Here is an 18654-nt window from a genome sequence, read left to right as displayed (position 1 = left end):
TTTCCGAAGTAAAACTTACCTGAAATGGATACCAACGTGATCGTGAAGTCCTCAGGATTCCAATGGTGGTCTCAAACTTGACGTTGGTATAGATTTAGGGTGGTTTTGGTGGTGGTCCGTGTGAGTTCGAAGGAGAGAGACAGAGAGAGTGAGAAATCGTGAAGGAGGAGAGAGAAAGACAGTGAACGGGAAATGAGGAGGGTTTTGAGGGATGTGGGGATCCCACGTGGTCCTTATTCCAATCTCCAAACACCAAACTTTAACATTTTAACCTAAAAATCTAAGTTCCATCCTTATTAAATTCCATTTTATTTTCAAACTTAGGAACCTAGATAATTAGCAACCTGAGCTTCACAAATTTAGTATTTCTTAAGGGCAATTTCGTCCATTCACAGCCACGAATATAATAATTTGGAACGGGCTGTGACATATATTGATCGTTTGGTACATAAAATTTTTATTTTTGAAACGTATCCTTCTGAAGAAAAAAAACGTTATATATGGTGTGTTTGTGATGTACCAAGACTTTGGTATGTTACTTAATGTTACACTGACTCATATTGATTGTTTAGTTCATGAAATAATATTAAATTAGATCATTCCAGGCGTTTGGTACGTAAAGTTTTTTTATTTTTGAAACGTATCTGTCTGGAAAAATGTTATACACTGTATATTTGTAATGTACCATGAGTTTGGTATGTTACTTAATGTTACAGTGACTCATATTAATTGTTTGGTTCATGAAATAATATTAAATTAGATCATTCCAGGCATTTGATACGTAAAGTTTTTTTATTTTTGTAATGTATTTGTCTGGAAAAACGTTGTACAGTGTGTTTGTAATGTATCAGGAGTTTGGTACATTACTTAATGTTACACTGACTCATATTGATAGTTTGGTTCATGATATAATATTAAATTAGATCATTCCAAGCGTTTGGTACGTAAAGTTTTTTATTTTTGAAATGTATCTGTCTGGAAAAACATTATATAGTGTGTGTTTGTAATGTACCAGGAGTTTGGTACGTTACTTAGTTACACCGACACATACTGATCGTTTGGTTCATGATATAATATTAACAAAATATTAATCATTTGGTACGTTATTTAATGTTACATAGACTCATATTTGTCTAGAAAAACGTTATTTAGTGTGGATCTCTTTAACATACCAACCTAACTTTTGGTAAGATAAAACGTCATCACCATGAACCCTTGTCATCGCCATTTCTTTTCCGTACCATGCATTGTAATAGGAAACATCCAAACCATAATTCTTTTTGAAATCATCGACTATCTAAATTGGTTTAATGTGTGGATTGGACCGAATTTGCTCAACCAGTATGGAACACACAATCTTTGAGGTCATCATCCCACTTTTACGTTCTCGAATGCGACCGGTGCATGTGTGCTGATTATTTAATGTTCAGATAACAAAATGGCCATTAGCACTACATATATATGCATGAACACGCCACGGACAACTTCAATATCTTTCTTAATGCAAGAAGTTGTTATCCTTTTATACTCATTTGCGACATACTCAAATTCAAAGCCCATCTCAATATCTTTCTTAATGCCTGAACTCATTCGCTCCACCCTCATAATCCTGACCAGACTAATATAGTTTTTCCAAGGATGCAATAAATATATCTTAGCATTAGGTGTTTCAAATTTCCCCAAAAACTCATTCCCATCGGTGTGCATCACACCTTCATTCAAAAATGGTTCTGTAATACGAATATCTTGACTAGCATTGCCAATTTCATTTGATTCTTTTAAGCTCACCAATATATCAACAAAATACGTGATCTCCTTCGTTACAGGCATGTGCAATACACGCACATCCATGTCACATTTCAAAAGACAACATGCGCATCCATTCATAACATATGTAAGGTTAAATGAACCAACTACCAAACCATTGAACCTTGAGCTAACCTGGTTGCACAATTCAGAAAATGAAGTGTCCTCTCCATTGTTATTAGTTGCTTAATTTTTCTCTTGTTTATTTTGTTAAAAATTGGTGTAAAACATGACTTTCATACGCCTTACATGCCCAAGCAAAATGCATGCAGCACCAATACTTATTGGGGCATTTCATCGAACATGTGTTGGGCAACTTTCAAATCTTAAAAAACTCAGCACAACTTCTTCAGTGTGCATCTTCCAGTGTTATAACTTAACAATATAAATGAGCATTAAACAACAAACCCACAACAAAATAACCATTCCAAATCCCTTTTCAAACCCATACTAAAATCAACAAAACTACAAAAAGGCATTAACTTTATGATAATTATCTGAAACCCCATTAAGCACATTTATATCTAAACAACAATTATCACAATCACTATAAATGAGCTATAAGTATTTATCACAACATACCACAAATAGCAAGGTAGACGTTGTAGAGAATCTCAATAAAACATTCTAAACATATCAGCCTCAAGCCTCCGAATATATACATCTAATTATCTCACATGATATCAATATAAAATAGTGAAAACAACCACTAATTGAATTGGATAAGTCCATTAAAAATTAAAAAATGAGGATCACATAATTCAAACGTGGGAGAAGAATTCTGGAAACACTACCAACAAACCATACGGCTTCCTAGAAAAAAGGCCACGTACAGAAATATATCGGCCTAAAAGGATATATATGGAATTTAATAATTAACATTTAAAAAAAAAAAACACAATGTGTAATCTATATAAATATAAAAATGCTGACATGACTATTGTTTAGGTGCCCTAATCAAATTTCAAAATAGAATCAATGTTTAATCTAAAGACTATTAGAAAAGTGCAGAGGGATTCTAATTTTCCCTTTTTGAAATTAATTATAAGGGCAAATTCTTTTTAAGAGTGATGTGAAAGTGGATCAAAACATGAACAGTGTTAGTGTAATTTTTTAAATTCGAGATTTTTTTTTTAAAATATGATGAATCTCATAAAGTACTAGAAAAATTAATTATTATTTAACACGATTAGTTAAAATCCCGAGTTTTCCAAATGAGACAAAGAAAAGAAAAATCAAATTACTTGACTAATCATGCTACATGGTGCAATCTGACCTTTGACAAAATGACATAGAAGAAGAGGATGAGATTGAACATCTCTTTTAGAATGAATTCCAAAATGATAAGCAAACAAACATCAGCACACCATAAACGTGTCTCATATCCATCATCCATCGCCCATGAAAAATGATAGCAACTTAGGAAACGGACAACTAAAATTCACCCTCAAAATGTATGGTCATAAAAATAAAGTAATCAACTAAAAAATGCAGCCCAATCGATCCAGTTGTCAAAATCATGCAATTCTTGAACTTCACGGTTTTGACAACTGGAGTTTGATTTGAGCTCCACCTAGCAATCCCGGTTCAAGTTTAACGGTTACCTCATTAACGAAAAATCAAGAAGATATTTAAACTTCAAACATCTTTCAATAATTGAGAAGTTTTTTAATTATTACACTCTTTATAACTTTTTTTGTGGTTTGTGTACGAAAGAGCGAGTTTTAGGTTAATAGAAAGCATTCGAAGAATCAATCTCCATTAGAGCTCAATAACTATTAGGCGAGCCTAAACACTTTGGCACTCTCGTTTTGATTCGACTTAATTATAATTACACCTTTCAAACTTTAAAAACCTGATATTTATTTAATAACAAATTATAAAAGAAAACGAAAAAATATGGCATAATTTCAAAATTTATTATCTAAACCATCTATTAACAAGATTTCATTTGTCAACTAAAAGAGGACAAAAAGACAATTTGATCTTATATCACAAAATAAAATCACAAAGAGTATTGTAGTTTCGCACAAACCGATTATTATTTTTTTCTTCTTTCACTTACATGTCATCATAGCATATTTCTAATTTTAAGAAATAAAAATATAAATCTCTCTTCATTCTTCCCGTTTTCTCTTGCTCTCACACCCTCTCCCCTTTACATTTTTTTTTCCAACTCTTCTCTCACATATATTTTTCGAAAAAAAAAAAAAAGCAGCTTCCCACAATGTATGTGGACTTTGGTTAGTTTCTATTATCATTTGGGTAAATTGGGTAGATTCATAAGGAAATGGACCATCTCCGGATCCCTTCTACCAAATTCACCAAGTCAAGTGATTCAGACTCTTGAAATTTGATCAAACAACTAAAAACAAAGGCCCTTTAAAAATTATAATAATTTTAACCATTGAATAAAATTTCAATAATCCAGATTTTTGACTTTGGTGGAAGGGATCCAAAGAGAATCGCTTTCCAATTCGTAATTTTGATTCACACTACCCGTACAAGTCAACTGATAAAAAAAGGTTATATGTTGGACCGACCCGACCCATAGCCGAGAACAACTCGACGCACATGCATAATTATCACCGAGGCAAGAGACCAAAAGGAGGGAAGAACCGATGTCAAATACGCACAACGCGCAAGATAACACTCTACGCGCCACATAAACGATATCCCTCCCTACAGTAGAAAAGGCGGGTCCACGCAACCACACACAAAATCCAAAACGCTGCACTTTCATTTGACCACGCAGCCACCGCGGACGCGATGCCGTGTTACCTTGCACCTCCCGGCGCACGTTAGCACTACCCCAGCTATTTTTTGGGGCTCTAACCTTCTCCACAGTTCCCACACCTCCCTTTCCCTCTCCCTCTCTCTCTCTAAAAGCCAGTTTCCACTACAAGAAAGCCTCTGCTTAAATCCAGTAGGTAATTCCACTGAATTATTTCCTTGTGAATTTTATCATTATTTTACTTTTGCTTCCTCAGAAAATTGGAATTTCTAGTAATTTTTATTATTTATCTCTATTTAGTTCTGAATTTTGGTTTATTATTTCAGGATTTTTTTCACTATTTTTTTGTAGATTTTATCTGTGTAATTTGTTGTAGAATTTTAAGAAATCTAAAAAATTTAACAGTAAAATTCACTTACCTGGTTTAATTGCAAGTTCTTAGCTTTATAATTATGGGTTTTTGTTTATGATTTGAATATGAAGTGAGAATTTGAAGTTTGGGTTTGGCAGGTGTTGTGTTGGTGTACATATTTGGTAGTGTGAGAGAGAGAGAGAGACCCATAATTTGAAGACATAGTCTGCTTAGGTTGAAGGGGGTAATCTGATTTTCAACGACATTACCTTATTGTTGCTCAAAGTTACACCTCTACTGCTTGAGAATCAACCATGCCTCATGCGGCTGCTACGAGGTTTTTGTATGATTGGAGAAGTCACAATAATCGTGGATGCCGTAATCCAGATGCTGTATGTGAGATTTCTTTGTGGTCTTTTTTGCTTCATACTATCTTCGTACTAATGGAGTTTTGTAATTTTTGTTTGATTAAAAGTGTCTTGTAGGAAAGGGTCGAGTGCATATGGTTAGCATCAATCTTCCGTCACATGGTTTGGTATGGTTTTCTCTTTGGTTCAGTTCTTTTTTTCTTTCCAGTCGCTGTTCGTTGATTTGGTATGCAATATGCATAATTGTCACCTGAGTTCTGGGTTTTCTATTTCCCTTTGTGGAACTGTTTGTGTGCGTGCTCGTGTTTCTAAGATTTGCTTATCATTCCTTGTTTCATGGTTTTGTCGAGTGGATGATTATAGTGTAGTGCTTGCTTGGTCTGTGTGTGTGAGTTGAAGGCCATGAATATTCATTTTTGTTTTGTTACGTTGAATTGTTAGCGACAGGGTGCCTGCAGTCTCCATCTTTTAAGCAGTGTACGTGGCCCAATAGGTCCAGTGTCTTCCAGATGCAATGTCTTCGTTTGCAGATCTGTTTTAGGTCCAGGTGGAGGAAACGGGGTTCCTGTTCTGAAATCTGCTACTCTTGTTTTGACAAGGTATGTATACACGTTCCCATTTGAATTCTCAATTCCTTTTTTGTTTTCATTAGAGAACTGCACACACAGCATATAAGGTATTAAATTTTGGGTCCTCCATCCTGTTTAATTGGAAGCAATGCCTCATCATGTTTTCTCTCTCATTAATATTGAAATGTGTGGTGTCTAAAGAAATATACACGTTGACATATTATGCAGGTCCTATGATACTTTACGTGGAAGCCCTGCTTTACTTAAATTGATCCCAGCAGTGGCTATCATTGCTTTTGCTGTTTGGGGTATTGGGCCACTATTGCGTCTCGGCAGGGTTATTTTTCTTCGAGTACGTTATTCTTGCATCACACCTTGCCTGTAGACATGGTTTGATTATGTTATTGAGCTGAATAATTCTTCCATGGTGAGTTTCTGCAGCGGAATGATAATACTTGGATGAAAAGTAGGTCACACTATGTCATGACTTCTTACCTTCAGCCCTTGCTTCTCTGGACTGGAGCGACACTTTTATGCAGGTTCACTTCTACATTAGAAGTAGTTAGTTTCAAATTACAATTTAGGGAACGAAAAATGATGCTAACCTATTTGCTTGTCTTAACCTGATATTTGTTTCCAGTCTATCTGCACTAACTGCCGCAATGTTCATTTCAGAGCATTGGATCCTGTAGTCCTACCTTCAGAAGCTAGCCAGGCTGTCAAGCAACGTCTTATAAATTTTACACAATCATTATCAACAGTGTTGGCATTTGCCTATTGTTTGTCAAGGTGAGTACAATTCTCTGCTGTTATTGTGTCTCAAAAGAAATTTCTTTCATGATTTTGGTGGTCAACCAATAGATCGGTCACCGATGAATTTCATTTTGATATTTGTTTCTTTCAGAAGCAGTCAAGCAACTTAAAAGTAATTTGAACATTGAAAATGGTCCAACGGCCTGGTTCAACAACTTTAGTTCTTCTTATATTAGTTAAAAGTTAATTTCATTTTGTTGGCTTAGTTTTTTATTTTGCTGCTATGCTCTATACGCGGATGTGTCTGTGTGAGTGTTATTTTTCTTTTGCCCATACTGGTCCTATAATCATTGTGGTTATTGATTCTGATGGCTCTGGTTCTGGGGTTTAAAATTTGATTTTCTATAGTGATACTTTTTGTTTACAGCTTAATTCAACAAGCACAAAAGTTCTTTATGGAGACAAGAGACCCAAGTGACACAAGAAATGTATGTTTTTCTTACTTTCTCAGTATGCAACTCCTTTAATTCCTTGTTTAAATGTTATGTTTTCATACTTTGTTTTGGAAAAATTGATTTCCCCTTCCAATTCCAATGCTGAAAAGGAAAATGTCATTAGTGCTAATGCAAAAAAATAACAAAATGTTACTCATTATCATCTACATTAGCTTCTTTTTACCTTTTTTGCAATATATGTAGCATAGTTTTACTTTTCCTGTCAAATTTTTTTTATTTTGTGATTTTGTAATAATATATTAATATACCTATCTTGGTGGCACTTATAGCGTATAAGATCATTTTTCTTTACATAGTCATTGTATCTTGCTTGGACAGATGGGCTTCAATTTCGCTGGAAAGGCGGTTTATTCTGCAGTTTGGGTTGCTGCGGTATCATTGTTCATGGAATTGCTGGGATTCTCAACCCAGAAATGGGTAACGGCTGGGGGTCTTGGCACAGTATTGCTTACCCTTGCTGGTCGTGAGGTAGCGATCTTCCCCTGACTTTGTAAACTGAAATAGCTGCAGTTCGTTGATCATAACTACAAATATTTTATATCTAGTGTATCCTTTTGTTCAAATACTATTAAAATATATAGTTTCTTTCAAGGTTTTTCTGACAACGTTGACCTTAATATTTCTTTTTTTGACTCAGATATTCACAAACTTCCTTTCAAGTGTAATGATCCATGCCACACGCCCATTTGTTGTTAACGAATGGATCCAGACTAAGATTGAAGGTTATGAAGTTTCTGGTACTGTTGAGGTTTGTACATATCTTTGTTAATCTATCATCAAATGAGAACAACAGTTAGGAGGAAAAACATAATGTATGTGCATTATACCTTTGATTACTTCCACCTTAAACATAAGCGGGATTCAACAATTTAGTTCTTTCTGAAACAAATATTGGAAGTGAATTTCTTATCTGCAATTTGACCCCTTTTATTTATTTTTTGATGAATTTGATATATTTTACCAGCATGTGGGTTGGTGGTCTCCAACAATTATAAGGGGCGATGATCGTGAAGCAGTTCACATTCCAAATCACAAGTTCACTGTAAATGTTGTCCGGAATCTTAGCCAGAAAAGTCATTGGCGAATCAAGACTCACCTCGCAGTCAGTCACTTGGATGTAAATAAAATTAATGTGAGTATTAATTTAGTTCACCAGCTTGTTACTTGTTCTCTGGAATATTGTTTGTTCTATCATGTCATACAATAACCTCGGTGGCATTGCTGTCTACAGACTATAGTAGCTGATATGCGCAAGGTTCTGGCAAAAAATCCTCAAGTAGAGCAGCAAAGGTTGCATAGAAGAGTTTTTCTGGACAATATTAATCCAGAAAATCAGGCTCTTATGGTAAGACTTTTATGCTGTCATTTTTCAAAGTTATGAACTTTTCTACTCAAAAAAATACATGACGAAAATTGTTGGTCTTCCAATTCTTCACTTTCATTCCCAAGGTCTTCATAGAACAAATAGGAAAACTCATTTGATTTTCCAATTGATCTTCAATCTCCATATACTCCGCTCCTCCCTTTTGTTTTCTTCCTTTTTATTCATTAATTATTTATTTAATGATTGTTCTTATCTCAAGTTTGTCTTATAAACGTACAATTTTGTGACAGATTTTGGTGTCTTGCTTTGTTAAAACATCTCATATTGAGGAGTATCTCTGCGTCAAGGTAAATACTATTTTATTGGTAGAAGCTTTATGAAATAATGATGCCTGAAAAGCAAAATTATATAATAGAATCTGATATAGTATAAATCTAGACCAACTTTGAAATGGACACCGATACAAATTTCAGGAAGTTTTCTAGAGATGCTGAGTAATAATGACTTTAAAGCCATTGTCTGAGAGTAGGTGCTTTCTAGTTCTCAATTCTGAGAATTACTGCTGAGATTTATTTAGTACAATGGGAATCACATAACCTTGTCTGAATATTCCGACTGTTCGTCGATCTTCCCATCACATACTTGTTCCACGAGCTCATAGTGTTACATAACCTTGGATGCGGATTGTATCATTCGTGTTGTTTGCTGATTCTGGTCTCTTAGTTCCTTATTGTCTGCCTGAACTCTGTAGTTGTTGTTTATGGATATCGTAATACCTTTAAATATTTCATTGTAATTATAGGCTTTGAGAAAACCTTGAATGTATATCTCACGAACTCTATTGATGAAATAATACAGGAGGCAATACTTTTGGATCTTCTCAGAGTTATTAGCCATCACCATGCCCGGCTTGCCACACCCATCCGCACAGTCCAGAAATATTACAGTGAGGCTGACTTGGAAAATGTGCCATTCGCTGACACCATTTTCACTCGTTCTAGGGCAGCCACTAATCGTCCGTATCTACTTATTGAACCATCTTACAAAATCAGTAGTGACGACAAAGGCAAGGCTTCAACTCGCACAATGCGTACAAATGGAGAAAAACAGGCCCAAGCTGAAGCAGCCTCACCATCTGACTCCAAGGGATCAGATGCTAAAGCTGGGCCAGCCGTAACACATGCACAAACTGACGATAAGGTTGCAGCGACTTCAAGTTCCAACTCAAGTACAACCTCTAAGACTTCTGAAATGCCAACACCCGAACCCCAAACTTGGAATCCCACATCTGATGATTCAGTTAGAAACAACTCCGAAATGCTGCAGTCCAAGAACGAGAGTATAAAATATCCAGGGAAGGAGACAGGAGCTGATTCCAAAGGTGTGTCTCCACAAAAGGTGACGGCTAAGAAGCCTCATGTTGCTTCACCCGAGACTGGTAGCGAAAAAGCAGATGTTCCTTTGACCACTACACAGCCAAAGCAAGATGGCGAGAAGCCTGTTGCAGCACCATCGACAGCTAGGCCTCCATTAGAAGAGAATATTATCCTTGGCGTTGCTTTGGAGGGCTCAAAGCGAACGCTTCCAATCGAGGAGGATATGACTCCATCTCCTAATGCAGTATCAAAAGAATTCAGTGGCAGCCGTAATGGTGGCGGGTCTCCTTCCGTTGGCACGGATGTGAAGGATGGTTAGATGTCCATGCGAACTGAATAGCAGGACCGAGAAGGCTACGTACAATGTCATATTCTAATTGAAGTGTAAAAAATGCATGCGGCTGAGTTTTTGAAGCTGCCATTACATTGTCTTCCATGATTGTTTGAAAATCTGTTGGTCTCAGTCTGAAACGACCAGTTTCTCCCATGCCCTGTAATGAATAACTCAAAGGAAAGAAGAAAAAAGGTACCCTTTGGACGCGTTTATTAACCATTTTGTTTTCAGTTTCTTATTTTTATGTTTTTGCAAAATGAAAATTTAAACGAAAAACTTGTTAGGTAAGTGAACCAGCTTTCAAATGAAAAATGAATGAAAAATGAAAGGGAAATTCTATTTGGACCCAATAAACTTATTTCTACACCCATTAAATTTTTGTTAAATTTTATATTTCAATTATGCCCTAAAGAAAATATGGGTGTAGAAAGATATTATCAACTGGCGAAAAATCCAGCCACAATTGGTTGTCGGAAATTGGAAAATGGATTGCTGGAGGGTGGAGAAGAACAGCAAAAATATAGTGGAGGGCGGTTGTGGTCTTCGATGACATCAAGAGAATGTGTCGCCAGAGAAGCTAATAAAATCTCATCAAACCTTAATTTATCTCGTTCATCAACTCCATGGCCAAGGTTGAAGGATCCAAGGATTGTGCGTGCATCCTGAGCTTTTGGAGGAGAGGACATGCATAGCAAGGTTTGCACTAGGGGTGGAATTTTTTCCCGAAAATCCCGAACCGTCCCGATCCCGTCCCGAAATTTTCCCGAAAAAATCCCGAACCGAATTTCCCGAAACCTTCGGTACCCGAAACCGAACCCGTCCCGAAAGTTTCGGGTTGGGATTCGGCCACAGCTTTGAAAGCTTTCGGTAATCCCGAACCGAACCGATTATTATATATATATATATATATTTATTTATTTTTAATTTTTAATTAGAAATTAATTGAACCGTTGGATTTGTTAAAATCAAATCCAACCGTCCATTGAGTTAGGTTAGGTCATTTGTTAAGTGGGTGTTCTTTCTCTCTCAGACTCACTCTTGCTCTCTCGCTCACAGTCCCTCTCTTACAGACTCACACAGTTAGTCGGAGCGAACCCTCTCGCTGTCTCCTTCCTCTCCAGACGTAGTGTCCTCTCACGCTCGGTCGTGGTCCTCTCCAGACGCTATCCTCTCGCACTTGCTCTCCCGGCTGAAGTCCAGGTTCCTCTTCGTCTTCTTCTTCGTTTGAATCCCACCAGTTATTTGTGATTGCCTGTAAGGTGTTTGTCTAATTTCCTGATCTTTGATTTGTTTATTGAGTTTTGTTTTATTTTCGTGTGGAATTATGATTGCCTGTAAGGTGTTCGATGATATTTCTGATGCCCTGCTATTATTTCTTTTGTTTTGTTAAATGTGTCAATGGAGAATTGTGATTGCTTGGAAGGTGTTTGATAAAGTTTCATAGTGTTTTGTTATAGGTGTCTATAGAGAATTGTGATTTCCTGCAAGGTGTTTGATAAATTTCCTGAGTGTATTGTTATCGTTTCGGTTGTTTGGTTTTATGTGTCCATGGAGTGTCCACATTTCCTGCGAGGTGTTTGATAAATTTCCTCAGTGTTTTCTTATCGTTTTGTTCGTTTGGTTTTCTCTGTCCATGGAGTGTTGTGATTGCCTGTGAGTTGTTTGATAAATTTCGTCAGTGATATGTTACTATTCCATTTGCTTTGTTCTTAATTGCCCGCAAGGTATTTGATAAGTTTCCACAGTGACTTGTTACTTCATTTATTTTGGTTTATGGGTTCATGTAATTCAGGTTGGTTTTGTTTGGAATTGCAGGGTTTTAGCTAATGGCAGTTTGTGATACTTAATGGCAGTTTGTTTTTAGCTAATGGCAGTTTGTTTTTAGCTCAGATTTTCAAGTTTCCACAGTGACTTGTTACTTCATTTATTTTGGTTTATGGGTTCATGTAATTCAGGTTAACTCTGCCGTGTAAGTTTATCTTACATTGCCGGTCCCAAGCCCGGATAAAGGAGGAGGGGGAGGGCGTCAGGTAGTCGACAGCCGGTACTCCATGATCACGTCGAATCCTTATGAAAATGAATCCAGAACGAAATCGTGCTAAAGCTAGGGCGTCACCCGTAAGTGGCGCGCTGTGTGGCCCGAGCACAGTGATAAGTGAGCAAGGGTCGCTGTATCTCCATCGGCACCCGGATGCAGTGTTAAATGAGCAAGGGGGCTATAGAAACTTCTTTTCGAACGACTCCACTCAAAGTTGTTTGGGAGCATATGCTCCTATCAACTTTACACGGGACACACAAAAGAAGTACTTTGATCCTATTAGACGGGGAAGGGTGAAGAAGCTAGGACAGAAGGGTAGAGTTCAAGAGAGCAAAATGCGTTTAGGAACGTGGAATATAGAAACCTTGACGGGAAAATCTATGGAAGTAGTAAAAGTTATGATGAGGAGAAGGATAAATATTATGTGCCTACAAGAAACTAAATGGGTTGGTCGTAAGGCAAAGGATCTAGAAAACTCAGGGTTTAAACTATGGTATTCGGGCACAAATAGAATGAGAAACGGTGTTGGCATCATCGTGGACAAGACCTTGACACAAGATGTTGTAGATGTCAAGAGGGTAGGAGATAGAATCATGGCAATCAAGATTGTAATAGGACAAGAACTTATCAATGTGATTAGTGCGTACGCACCTCAAGTAGGGTTGGATACGAGTTCGAAGGAGAAATTTTGGGAAGACCTTGGAGACTTGGTGCAAGGAATTGCTCAGACGGAGAAGTTATTTATAGGAGGAGATTTAAATGGACACGTGGGCAGGGAGACAGGCAACTATGGAGGTTTTCATGGTGGCCATGGTTTTGGGGAGAGAAACGAGGATGGGGAAGCTATCTTGGATTTTGCAATGGCATATGATCTCTTCTTAGCCAACACCTTCTTTAAGAAGAGAGAAGAACATGTGATCACCTACAAGAGTGGGTCGTCAAAAACACAAATAGATTTTCTTCTAATGAGGAAAGGGGATCGTATAACTTGTAAGGATTGCAAAGTTATACTAGGAGAGAGCGTGGCTAATCAACATCGCTTGTTGGTGATGGATGTACATATCAAAAGAGTGAGAAAAAAGAACAAGACTTGGAAGTGCCCAAGGACTAGATGGTGGAATTTAAAAGAAGAAAAACAAGCCATTTTCAAAAAGAAAGTAATCACCCAGTGTGTGTGGGATAGAGAGGGGGAAGCTAACCAAATGTGGGATTCCATGGCTAGTTGTATCCGAAAAGTAGCAAAAGAGGTATTAGGAGAGTCCAAGGGCTTTGCCCCACACCAAAAGGAATCTTGGTGGTGGAATGAGGAGGTACAAACAAAGGTGAAGGCTAAGAAGGAATGTTGTAAAGCCTTATACAAGGATAGGACCGATTAAAATGGTGAAAGGTATAGAAAAGCGAAGCAAGAGGCGAAGAAAGCTGTGAGAGAAGCTAAGTTAGCGGCTTATGACGATATGTATAAGCGACTAGATACCAAAGAAGGAGAGTTGGATATCTATAAACTAGCTAGAGTAAGGGAAAAGAAGACAAGGGACCTAAACCAAGTGAGGTGCATCAAGGATGAGGATGGAAAGGTTCTTGCTACAGAGATCGCGGTTAAAGACAGATGGAAAGGTTATTTTCATAATCTTTTCAATGAAGGACATGAAAGGAGTGCTTCTTTAGGGGAGTTGAGTAACTCAGAAGAGTGTAGAAACTACTCTTTTTATCGTAGAATCCGAAAAGAAGAAGTGGTTGTAGCTTTGAAGAAGATGAAGCATAGAAAAGCAGTAGGCCCAGACGATATACCAATCGAAGTGTGGAAAGTTTTGGGAGAGACAGGTATAACATGGCTCACTGACCTTTTCAATAGGATTTTGAAAACGAAGAAGATGCCAAATGAGTGGCGAATGAGCACTTTGGTGCCTATCTACAAGAATAAGGGCGATGTACAAAATTGCATGAACTATAGGGGTATTAAGCTAATGAGTCATACAATGAAGCTCTGGGAGAGAGTCATTGAGCATAGATTGAGGCAAGAGACACGGGTTTCGGACAACCAATTCGGGTTCATGCCAGGGCGCTCAACCATGGAGGCAATCTATCTCTTACGAAGATTGATGGAAAGATATAGAGATGGGAAAAAGGATTTACACATGGTCTTTATAGATTTGGAAAAAGCGTATGATAGGGTCCCAAGAGACATTCTTTGGAGGATTTTAGATAAGAAAGGAGTACGAGTAGCATATATCCAAGCTATACAGGATATGTATGAAGGAGCAAAGACTGCCGTAAGAACTCATGAAGGACAAACCGAAAGCTTTCCCATAACTGTAGGATTACATCAAGGCTCATCCTTAAGTCCTTACCTTTTTGCGTTGGTAATGGATGAATTAACAGGACATATTCAAGATGATATTCCTTGTTGTATGCTTTTCGCAGACGATATAGTGTTGATAGATGAAACTCAGGAAGGGGTAAATGCAAAGCTTAACCTTTGGAGAGAAGTGTTGGAATCTAAAGGTCTTCGCCTAAGCCGATCAAAGACATAATATATGGAGTGCAAGTTCAGTGCAAATGGAGGCCAAAACGAGTTAGGGGTGAGGATCGGAGATCAAGAAATACCAAAGAGCGACCGTTTTCGTTACCTAGGATCTATCTTGCAAAAGAACGGAGAATTAGATGGAGATCTCAATCATAGAATACAAGCTGGATGGATGAAGTGGAAGAGTGCATCCGGCGTGTTGTGTGACCGCCGTATGCCACTGAAGCTCAAGGGAAAATTTTATAGGACGACAATAAGGCCGGCGATGCTGTATGGCACAGAATGTTGGGCGGTGAAGCATCAGCACGTACACAAAATGGGTGTAGCGGAGATGAGGATGCTTCGTTGGATGTGTGGGCACACGAGAAAGGATAAGATTAGGAATGAGGATATCCGAGGTAAAGTAGTAGTAGCCGAAATTGAAGGAAAGATGAGAGAAAATCGGTTACGGTGGTTTGGACATGTGCAAAGAAGGCCTACTGACGCTCCGATTAGAAGATGCGACTATGGGACAGACGTTCAGGGCCGAAGGGGTAGAGGAAGACCTAGGAAAACTTTGGAAGAGACCCTAAGAAAAGACTTAGAGTACTTGGATCTAACGGAGGACATGACACAGGACAGAACACAATGGCGTTCTAAGATTCATATAGCCGATCCCACTCAGTGACTTGGATTTTCCAAGTCTCCAACCGAGAAGTTTTCCTCACTCGGGAAATTAAGGGAACACTACCTCAACCTACATGCTCCACTCACAAAGCTTCAACATACAAGCTTCAACAAAAGAAAATTCAAAGAACTTAGCGAAGAAGGCTTTGGTGTATTTAACACAATACGTTGAAATGAAGGAAAGCTTATTTATTGATATCCCCGATAAGTTACAAATATGTACATATACTTGAGTCAAAATAAACAAACAAGAGGGAGCCTTCACAAAGGTTGCTTAGGAGAAGTCTCAGCAGTCGGTAGAGCCCCAGAAGGCATCGGAGGGGGATCATTCGGAGCCTCAGTACTGGACAGAACCCTAGAAGGAGGAGGCATCAGAGGTTGATCATTTGGAGCTTCATTACGCGGTACAGCCCCAGAAGACGAAGGCAATAAATGCCTTTGGAACAAACCCACAAATATCTGATGATCAAGTAAAACCTGACCATCAGATTCCTTCATCTGGTCAAGCTTCCTCTTCATGTTTGTAGCATAGTCATGTGCGAGTCGGTGCAACTGTTTATTCTCATGCTTGAGCCCTCTAATCTCCTGTTTGAGACTCATCACTTCAGCCGCCAATGATTCAACTTGGCGGGTTCGAGCAAATAGGCGTTGGGCCATATTAGACACAGAACCTGCACACTGAACACTGAGAGCCAAAGAATCCTTAACAGCCAACTCATCAGACCGTTTGGAAAGTAGTCTGTTATCTTTGGGAGTGAGAAGGTTCCTGGCCACTACCGCAGCGGTCATATCATTCTTCATCACGGAATCCCTAACGGTAAGAGGACCAGTAGGGGAGACGAAGGATGGGCGCCATATGTTGTCTGGAGAAGGCAGGGCTGCCTCTTCAACAAGGTTCAAGTCAAAACGACGGTCGGAGGGGCCAGACATTTTCAAAGGTGTTGAAGAGAGAAGAGGTCGGACAAATCAAGATCTTAGAAGTGCAAGAATGAAGCTTCTACTGGTGGATATTCAAGTGTGCTTTGGAACTTAATGTCAGCCCCTATATAAAAATCTGCACTCGACGAAGCTTCAGAAATCGAAGAGGCGCCTGCTCAGAAATCGAAGAGGCGTTTGCTTTCTCAAAAGCTGGGCTGCTCAGAGACCACGAGGGTCGATCTCAGAAATCGAAGAGGCGTTTGCTTTCTCAAAAGCTGGGCTGCTCAAAGACCACAAAGGCTGATCTCAGAAATCGAAGAGGCTTGCTTTCTCAAAAGCTGGGCTGCTCAAAGATCACGAGGGACGATCTCAGAAATTGAAGAGGCACCTACTTTTCCAGCCTTGTCAGCACCTGTCACACGCACACTCAGCTTTACGGAAATTATGGGCATTCTGTCGAAGATTTCTGGCGAAGTAGAAAGCACATGAATCGTACTGTTCAATCACCCACTTCCCACACGCAACAGTAACTCATGGGTACCACAGATAACTTTACCAAAGTTCTCTGACAAAGTTGAGACACGTGAAGCTTGCAGCTCCCGCTACATCGCTCTGACCAACAAGGGTAAAAGAATTGCAAAGAAACAACACTAACAAAGTTTAGACACATAAATTTTGAAGGTCTAGCTACCATATTATTACCCACAAGGGTAAAGGAATAGTACCACTGCTAGATAATTGGAAAGTCCCGGTGTGTCAACCTCTGTGCTTCGTGGCAAGGTAGACTAGCAAACATGCCCAACCTTTACTCACATTCGAGAAAACACTCCCAACAGGATTGCTTGCTCCAAAATCGAAGAGGCACCTCCCTCCGAATCTCGAGAGCCAGACTCCCAACATGATTACTTTCTCAAAAATCGAAGAGAGGGTAAAGGAACAGTACCACTACTGGATAATTGGAAAGTCCCTGTGTGTCAACCTTTGTGCTTCGTGGCAAGGTAGACTAGCAAACATGCCCAACCTTTACTCACATTCGAGAAAACACTCCCAACAAGATTGCTTGCTCCAAAATCGAAGAGGCACCCGCCCTCCGAATCTCGAGAGCCAGACTCCCAACATGATTACTTTCTCAAAAATCGAAGAGAAGGTAAAGGAACAGTACCACTGTTGGATAATTGGAAAGTCCCTGTGTGTTAACCTCTGTGCTTTGTGGCAAGGTAGACTAGTAAACATGCCCAACCTTCACTCACATTCGAGAAAACACTCCCAACAAGATTGCTTGCTCCAAAATCGAAGAGGCACCGCCATCCGAATCTCGAGAGCCAGACTCCCAACATGATTACTTTCTCAAAAATCGAAGAGACACCGCTCTCCGAATCTCGAGAGCCAGACCCCCAGCAGGATTGCTTTCTCAAAAATCGAAGAGGCATCGTTCTCCGAATCTCGAGAGCCAGATCCCCGACAGGATTGCTTGTTCGAAAACCGAAGAGGCACCACTTTCCCAACTTCAAGAGCTGGATCTCCTTGGATAAAGCTTGTCTGTAATCTTCACACGCAACATCAGCTTCCCAGATACCACAGACCACTTTTTCAAAGTGCTCTGACAGAGTTAAAACATGTGAAGCTGGCAGCTCCCACTACCGTGCTATGACCAAGCAGGGTAAAGGAATAGCATTATTACTTGATGTTAGGGAGACTCCTATATATGTCGACCTCCATCCCTAACGGACAGGCAGACCTGCAAAAATGCTCAACCCTTTCTCTTATCTGAGAGGGCACTCCCAACGAAGCCTTTCGAAATATTCAGCTTTCTTTCCCCCCGATAATACCTCTGTAAACAAGCTATACTAGAGCAAGAATATCTCATATCATCAGGGTTAAAAGCAAGAGTATCCCATATCATGCTTTTTCCCTGTCTTTTCCTTTGGCCTTGTTCTTAACTGCAAGACAAGGAGAAAGAGAGCAATCAGTCAGCACTTGGAATCAAGCTTTCAGCCAGGAACTGACTGCCTGGAACCCCTTACCTGATTACTTACCTGGCATTGCTCTCGAGTACTCATCTTCAACATATTATGCTTCCAAGGAAGATACCGCATCTGCCTGAGAAACAGATAGGGCAAGTGAGAAGGATACAAGGAAGCATGTGGAGACAAGCGTAACAGCACACGTGCCGATACATTCACTACTTTGTCAAAAGCAAAAGTATCCCATATCAGCAGGGTCGAACGTACTCTAGATTTGATGGACTTGTTTTGACCCTCAAATTCTTCAGTCGGCCTTATACTCTGGAGGAAACCAGAAAACCCTCCAGCCCGGTTCAAGAATAAGCCTGTGGAAAGTTACTTCTTCAAAAGCAAAAGTATCCCATATCATCTCT

General features: G+C 39.1%; 1 protein-coding gene and 1 pseudogene across 5 annotated transcripts; one reads left to right on the top strand and one right to left on the bottom strand.

Annotated features, from left to right (window-relative positions):
• Positions 1–1061: 1061 nt before the first annotated feature.
• LOC126632907 (uncharacterized) lies at positions 1062–3147 on the bottom strand (annotated as a pseudogene).
• A 1388-nt stretch (positions 3148–4535) lies between these two features.
• LOC126632282 (mechanosensitive ion channel protein 3, chloroplastic-like) lies at positions 4536–10347 on the top strand. 5 transcript variants are annotated; one of them, XM_050302631.1, is made up of 14 exons: positions 4536–4732; positions 5051–5284; positions 5368–5427; positions 5702–5859; positions 6058–6181; positions 6271–6368; positions 6505–6618; positions 7010–7070; positions 7416–7565; positions 7735–7845; positions 8062–8229; positions 8329–8442; positions 8712–8768; positions 9280–10347. In XM_050302631.1, exons 2-14 carry the CDS (start codon positions 5207–5209, stop codon positions 10114–10116), a joined length of 2130 nt encoding a protein of 709 aa, XP_050158588.1. In that variant the 5' UTR covers positions 4536–4732; positions 5051–5206; the 3' UTR covers positions 10117–10347. The 5 variants fall into 5 exon arrangements, with proteins under 5 accessions (XP_050158588.1, XP_050158590.1, XP_050158586.1 ...); XM_050302633.1 differs by having other exon boundaries at positions 4537–4736; positions 5378–5427; XM_050302629.1 differs by having other exon boundaries at positions 4537–4736.
• The last annotated feature ends 8307 nt before the right edge of the window (positions 10348–18654 follow it).

The sequence above is a fragment of the Malus sylvestris genome, chromosome 8, assembly GCF_916048215.2.
Source record: "Malus sylvestris chromosome 8, drMalSylv7.2, whole genome shotgun sequence".
NCBI classification, from domain to species: domain Eukaryota; kingdom Viridiplantae; phylum Streptophyta; class Magnoliopsida; order Rosales; family Rosaceae; genus Malus; species Malus sylvestris.
The sequence above is the reverse complement of the archived record's forward strand: the minus strand, read 5'-3'. Positions and strand labels throughout refer to the sequence as shown.

Excerpts from the sequence above, each read along its gene's own strand:
- LOC126632282 (XM_050302631.1), top strand. The coding sequence starts at position 5,207 with ATGCCTCATGCGGCTGCTACGAGGTTTTTGTATGATTGGAGAAGTCAC. Across the intron at positions 7,846-8,061 it reads AAGTTTCTGGTACTGTTGAG|CATGTGGGTTGGTGGTCTCC; the intron begins GTTTGTACATAT and ends ATATTTTACCAG. Across the intron at positions 8,230-8,328 it reads TGGATGTAAATAAAATTAAT|ACTATAGTAGCTGATATGCG; the intron begins GTGAGTATTAAT and ends TGCTGTCTACAG.